The sequence below is a fragment of the Oncorhynchus mykiss genome, chromosome 17, assembly GCF_013265735.2.
Source record: "Oncorhynchus mykiss isolate Arlee chromosome 17, USDA_OmykA_1.1, whole genome shotgun sequence".
NCBI classification, from domain to species: Eukaryota; Metazoa; Chordata; class Actinopteri; order Salmoniformes; family Salmonidae; genus Oncorhynchus; species Oncorhynchus mykiss.
The window spans coordinates 43,438,005-43,444,903 of NC_048581.1; the positions used below are offsets into that span (position 1 = coordinate 43,438,005).

General features: G+C 49.1%; 3 protein-coding genes across 3 annotated transcripts; all 3 read left to right on the forward strand.

The window, feature by feature from the left end:
* Positions 1 to 1,326: 1,326 nt before the first annotated feature.
* LOC118940461 (histone H1-like) lies at positions 1,327 to 3,206 on the forward strand. Its single transcript, XM_036949944.1, has one exon. The coding sequence runs from the start codon at positions 1,496 to 1,498 to the stop codon at positions 2,117 to 2,119; it is 624 nt and encodes a 207-aa protein (XP_036805839.1). The 5' UTR covers positions 1,327 to 1,495; the 3' UTR covers positions 2,120 to 3,206.
* Positions 2,762 to 3,148, forward strand: LOC118940146 (histone H2A). The gene has a single exon (XM_036948410.1). The coding sequence runs from the start codon at positions 2,762 to 2,764 to the stop codon at positions 3,146 to 3,148; it is 387 nt and encodes a 128-aa protein (XP_036804305.1).
* A 295-nt stretch (positions 3,207 to 3,501) lies between the features above and the next one.
* LOC118940462 (histone H3-like) lies at positions 3,502 to 4,032 on the forward strand. Its single transcript, XM_036949945.1, has one exon. The coding sequence runs from the start codon at positions 3,511 to 3,513 to the stop codon at positions 4,009 to 4,011; it is 501 nt and encodes a 166-aa protein (XP_036805840.1). The 5' UTR covers positions 3,502 to 3,510; the 3' UTR covers positions 4,012 to 4,032.
* The last annotated feature ends 2,867 nt before the right edge of the window (positions 4,033 to 6,899 follow it).

The following is a 6,899-nucleotide window of genomic DNA, read 5'->3' on the forward strand; positions in this document are numbered from 1 at the left end:
CTTACAGACATAATTCCAACGGTTTTAGAAGCTTTAGAGTGTTTTCTATCCAATAATAATTATTATATGCATATATTAGCAATTTTTTATATAGTTTTTTTCAGTTTACTAGGGGTACCCAATTTCTCCAAAGGGGGCGTAAATCTGCCATGCCCTCAAAAGGTTAAGAGCCACCCACCCTGTCAGTGAAAAAAGCAAATCCATATATGTGTGTGTGTGTGTGTGTGTGTGGAGGACATGTCAAAAAGGGGGGAGAGGGAATAAATGATGCTGACATGAACAGGGTAGGAATGTGTGCATGGCAGTATAACGCAGTGAGTGGGATTCCACTCGTGCTCCGATGACTGGAGCCTGTGTAACAGTGTAACTTTAGGCCGAACCAGGGACCCTCTGCACACATCATCAACAACAGTCTCAGAGCAAGTGACGTCACCGATTGAAACTAGCCGTTTCACATCCCTTACACACACCTGTACAAGAGGGAGGAGGAGAGAGAAGAAGAGGCTCCAAATCTCTCTCTCTCTAGGCCTATATCAGGGCGGACAAGCACATGGGGCGCCAGCCTCCATAGCGCCGGCCGCACAGCCAGACACCAAGACCCACAGACACAAAGACCGGCACGAGTGAGTCACGCTGCGGAGTCAAGCGAGGAAGGACTGCGAGAAGGCCACAAGCCTATCTCTCTCTCTCTCTCTCTCTCTCTCTCTGACACGCTTTTGAAAGAGACACACAGACAGAGAGAGAGACTACCTAGCACAAGAAAACACACAGGCTCCAAATCCAACTAATAAACTCATACTAATAAAACATCACACACACACACACAAAGTGCAAGTAAGCATGTCGTTGGACAGTGTATTATTTCTCGTTTGCCTCCTGGACACATGACGAATACAACGTGAAACTAGTCTCAGCCAGGCCTCACAAGTGCATGTGTTTTAAGGTCCCCAAAAGAGCTCTCCTTTAAAACACCAAGGAGCACATCAGGGGACGCCAAACCATTTGATTCCCTTGCCAGACATCTCGGCTCACTCCACAATCAATGGTGCTCGCAATCGGATGCACTTTTAGGCCATTTAGGAGACAAATAGCACAGGAAAAGCAGTGCGCACCGCTCCACCCGACAGTCGAACGGTGAGGTTTTGAGCGAGTCGCAGCAAAATGCACGGGGCTTCTGCAGCCCACATGACTTTATTCTGAACGGACACAAGTCTGCTCGCTGGGCCGTTCGCTTTTGGGCCAAAAACGCGGCTCCGTCGGTGACTTTTGGCCCGATATTGGCGACCAGAAAACACAAGTGAAAGAGCATTTGGCCAGCCCGGAGAAGCCGAGCTGGGTGGCTTGAGTCTACATGGTTCTCATGTCGCGTTTAAGGCCAGCCCCCTGCACGGTGTGGAGCTTCAATAGCGCAGAGCAGCGTCTACAGCAAAGTACTCCTCCTCACAGACTACCGTAGTGTTGTAAGTGTGTGTGTTTACCGGACCGAACGACAGACATGGCAGAAGTCGCACCAGCACCCGCCGCCGCCGCGCCGGCCAAGGCACCCAAGAAGAAGGCAGCAGCCAAGCCCAAGAAAGCGGGACCCAGCGTAGGCGAGCTCATCGTCAAGGCGGTGTCCGCCTCCAAGGAGAGGAGCGGCGTGTCCCTGGCCGCGCTCAAGAAGTCTCTGGCGGCAGGCGGCTACGACGTGGAGAAGAACAACTCCCGTGTCAAGATCGCCGTCAAGAGCCTCGTCACCAAGGGCACCCTGGTCCAGACTAAGGGCACCGGTGCTTCCGGCTCCTTCAAGATCAACAAGAAGGCCGTCGAGGCAAAGAAGCCCGCCAAGAAAGCCGCAGCCCCCAAAGCTAAGAAGGTGGCCGCCAAGAAGCCCGCCGCCGCCAAGAAGCCCAAGAAGGTAGCAGCCAAGAAGGCCGTGGCCGCAAAGAAGTCCCCCAAGAAGGCCAAGAAGCCCGCTACACCCAAAAAGGCCGCCAAGAGCCCAAAGAAGGTGAAGAAGCCCGCCGCAGCGGCCAAGAAAGCGGCCAAGAGCCCCAAGAAGGCTACCAAGGCAGCGAAGCCCAAAGCCGCCAAGCCCAAGGCGGCCAAGGCCAAGAAGGCAGCCCCCAAGAAGAAGTAAACCTATTACAAACAGTGTTCTTTCTACTCGACACATGTTGTTACCACAAAAGGCTCTTTTAAGAGCCACCCACCTCTTTCCATAAAAGCGCATGTCATTCCATTCCACCTACCTACCCGTGGTGCAAAATAAATGAAATGAATGACTTTTACGCACCACATTTTGGAGTGGCTAAATGGCTTTACATTTGTCACTCAAGAGTGCAGCACCCTCACCAGTCAACATTGTTGTGATGTGTTAGAATTGGCATGTCACATTGATCCTGATAATAATAAGCATACATACTATAGTGGGTTGGACAGCAGCCATTTGTATTATGAGCCACTCTCGAATTGATTGATACATGTTTCAGTGATTTGAGTTGTCACTTTGGCGCTCCCGCCAACGTGAAAAAGTAACAAAAGTCGGAGGGAAACAGAGTAGCCTAGCCCTCGTCACTCTGCTGCCTGCCTGCCTGCGGGCGGGTGGGTGGGGGCGGGCTTAGGGCTGACTGCCTGTCTGTCTGTCCCTCCCTCACTCCAATTGGATAAGGCCACACCGGTCCGGTGGCCAATCGATGGCTTTTGTGGCGAGGTATAAGTAAGACTCTCGAGGTGGCCAGCGGCTCATTCAGACTTTCTGTGACATACTGAAGCTACCAATATGAGCGGAAGAGGCAAAACCGGAGGCAAGGCCAGGGCGAAGGCAAAGACACGTTCATCCCGTGCCGGGCTCCAGTTCCCCGTGGGCCGTGTGCACAGGCTGCTGCGTAAAGGCAACTACGCCGAGCGTGTGGGCGCTGGCGCACCAGTGTACCTGGCCGCAGTGCTCGAGTACCTGACTGCTGAGATCCTGGAGTTGGCCGGAAACGCTGCCCGTGACAACAAGAAGACTCGTATCATCCCCCGTCACCTGCAGCTGGCAGTCCGTAACGACGAGGAGCTGAACAAACTGCTTGGCGGCGTGACCATCGCGCAGGGTGGTGTTCTGCCCAACATCCAGGCAGTGCTGCTCCCCAAGAAGACTGAGAAGGCCGTCAAAGCCAAGTAAAATCGCTGGTGCGGCTGCAACTTGACTACTCAACCCCCAAAGGCTCTTTTAAGAGCCAACCACCTAGCTCAACAAAAGCGCAAAGTGTCCTTTCTATGCCTGGCCAATTATTTATAGACGGCACCGTATCAAGTGCCCACATGAGGCCTAAATGAAGGATAACAACTAGTAGGCTAGAATGAGAGCATTATTGCGCGTCAAGTGTAACGTTGCTCGCGGCCCTAACAAAAGACCCAAGCGCGCCTCGGCGAGGGTGGGGGTTGCATTTTGGGGCGGCACGGAGAGGCCGAGCCTCCCGTCCAATGGGCGGCGGAGGAGGCCTCCGCAACGGGCCAATCAGGGCGGTACGGAGATGGTGACCAATGAGCAGACGCCGCTGCCGGCTTTATAAACTTCACATAGGCATTTTGAGGCTATACTCCGACTGTGAAAGAAGGAAGCTAGCTAGCGCCATGGCCAGAACCAAGCAAACCGCTCGCAAATCCACCGGTGGCAAAGCACCCAGGAAGCAGCTCGCCACCAAGGCTGCGCGCAAGAGCGCCCCGGCCACCGGCGGCGTGAAGAAGCCTCACCGTTACAGGCCCGGCACCGTGGCTCTTAGAGAGATCCGTCGTTACCAGAAGTCCACTGAGCTGCTGATCCGCAAACTGCCTTTCCAGCGCCTGGTGCGAGAAATTGCCCAGGACTTTAAGACCGACCTGCGCTTCCAGAGTTCCGCAGTGATGGCCCTGCAGGAGGCAAGCGAGGCTTACCTGGTCGGCCTGTTCGAGGACACCAACCTGTGCGCCATCCACGCCAAGAGGGTGACCATCATGCCCAAGGACATCCAGCTGGCCCGTCGTATTCGCGGAGAGCGCGCATAAACGATGACCTGATCTCCAAAATCCCCCAAAGGCTCTTTTAAGAGCCACCTCCATATTTCAGTCAAAAAGGCACAATTGTTCCATTTGTACACGCCCCTTTCCCACCGTGTATGTTCCCTGTTCTCGAGTCACTACAGACCGTGGTTCGATTCCAGGCTGTATCACCACCGGCCGTGATTGTAAATAAGAGTTGGTTCTTAACTGACTTGAGTCGTTTCAATAACGCTCTCTATATGTGATTAGATGTATGCCTAGAGTAGAAGAGGGGAAAAATACACTAGCAGTAATGAGTGATAGTAATGATATAGGGCAAAAAGTGTCAAAAATGGTCACTATGTAGCTAAGAACAACTGACTTTGAAAGTGCCGCTGATGAGATGGGAAAAGTTTACCGTGGAGCACGGAGGCCATCTAGTGGTTAAACGCTGGTACTGTCAGCGTGTGAGCACGTCATAGTGGCTCCCTATTGGTATTTGATCTTCAGGCCAGCGTTTCCCAAACTCGGTCCTCGGGTCCCCAAGTGGGGCACGTTGTGTTTTTTCGATTCCAATTGCTCTTGGAATGTAACATGCTAGAGTCTGTCTATTCCTTTGTGAAAATGGCCATTCAATGATTTCTGGCCCATGTGACATTCCTCGATGGCCCCAAAAATCCATGTTTTGATCCGATCATTACAACGTTAGCTGTGTGCACCCCATAATTCATGCGACTGACTAAGCTATTGAAAGTAAAATGATATATCTCTGTCCGGCGCAAGTGAAAGGTGGTCGAAAAAAAGTAGAGTAGAGTCGTGTGTCTTTGGCGTGATTTGAAGTCGACTTCTGATGTGGGATTTAGTTCATTTTTCCAAGAAGATTTGCTGAGGAATCGAAACCCCTTGACCAAATGATACGACAAAGTAAAGGCCCTAAATACAGGCTGCCAGTTAAATGCAGCAATGACACGGCTAAAGTGTGTCATCTCAGGACAAAAGAGCAGGAATTGTCTGCTGTTGCATCTTCACTCATGAGACAGGTAATAGCGGAGCTCCGTGGTGCTGAAAAAGACAGCGCCCCTGGCCATTTGCCAAGGCCTATTTCCCGTTGGAGGGATTTTTGACATGCTATAGGCACAGTTCAGTACACCCCTCATCCTGTAATTGGTCCCAGAATCATCCACTTGATTCCCGACCACCAACCGATTGTCGGGGTGCATTGGTGTAAAATGTGGTCGTCGAGATCAAGTTCTATAGGCTACATGGGGTACTGGCATCTGTACCTTTTTTTTTTTTAGCTACCTACACCAGTAGGGGAGCTTACAGATAAAGAGTGCACTAGGCTAGAGAGAAAAGTACCATTCCGTTTTTCATAAAGTAGGTCAATGTAACTTACTCTCTTTTGATACTTGAGAAACATAGATTCACATGACGTCCAAATCTGCAAGAGACAAAAGCAGCAGAAAATCAGCAGGTGAAGAAAAGGGTTAAGTGAATATGATTTAAGAGCAGTCAAATGAAGTAATAGTGACATAGATTGTAAGAAATGAAATGTACCATGTGAACATTGCATTGTGGCTTTAGAAGAGCATGTATTTGTAGATGAATGACAGATTAGGTTTGGTGACAAAGTAACTGTATAATTTGAGGTACTCTACATGAGCATGTGTTTGCCTATTTGATGATCTGTTGTAGTTAATGTTTGATTTTGAGCACATACTTGTTGTGACAATTGCATCAGGTTGAGGGAGAAATGGTCTGTGTGGCCATTGTGAGTGGCACTTCTGATCCAGCAGGTGGTGTTAAGATCCCTCCCTATGTGGCTTTGAATGATGAGCCAGTGTTGGCAAAATGACTTGTGGTCCAGCGGGTGGCGGTGAAATGCCTCCCTATCTATATGACTTGCCCTATTCCTTTGACATTGTTCACTTGATTGGAGATGATTCCGGTCTTCTTCATGAGCACTCCTGCATGTCTTCCTTCCTGTCTTGCCATGTGGGTTCCACGGAGGTGTGTGTTTTTGTTAGATATCACTGGGCACATTCCTAACGTGGAGGTGGTTTGCATAGCTCATGTCATGTGGATATATAAAGTATTGTATTGTAAGGTATGTTAGTCTACGGACGGTCTGACATTGCTCGTCCATATATTGATGTATTCCAATTGCATTTGGGTGTATTGTGTGGAATGTTGGAACATGGTTAGATCTTACTGTGCTGTTGGAGCTAGTAACACAAGCATTTCCCGACATCTGCTAAACAGGTGTATGTATATCTCTCTAGTCACCCCCAAAACCAATTCTTTCTTTGGCCGCCTCTCCTTCCAGTTCTCTGCTGCCAATGACTGGAACGAACTACAAAAATCTCTGAAACTGGAAACACTTATCTCCCTCACTAGCTTTAAGCACCAACTGTCAGAGCAGCTCACAGATTACTGCACCTGTACATAGCCCACCTATAATTTAGGCCAAACAACTACCTCTTTCCCTACTGTATTTAATGAAATTATTTATTTTGCTCCTTTGCACCCCATTATTTTTATTTCTACTTTGCACATGTCTTCCATTGCAAATGTACCATTCCAGTGTTTTACTTGCTATATTGTATTTACTTTGCCACCATGGGCTTTTTTTGCCTTTACCTCCCTTATCTCACCTCATTTGCTCACATCGTATATAGACTTGTTTATACTGTATTATTGACTGTATGTTTGTTTTACTCCATGTGTAAGTCTGTGTCGTTGTATGTGTCGAACTGCTTTGCTTAATCTTGGCCAGGTCGCAATTGTAAATGAGAACTTGTTCTCAACTTGCCTACCTGGTGAAATAAATAAAAATAAAAATTTAAAAAAATGTGTCTATTTGATTAGGATTAGGACTTTTCCTCTATGTGTCGCACTTCCATTTCCACTTTATG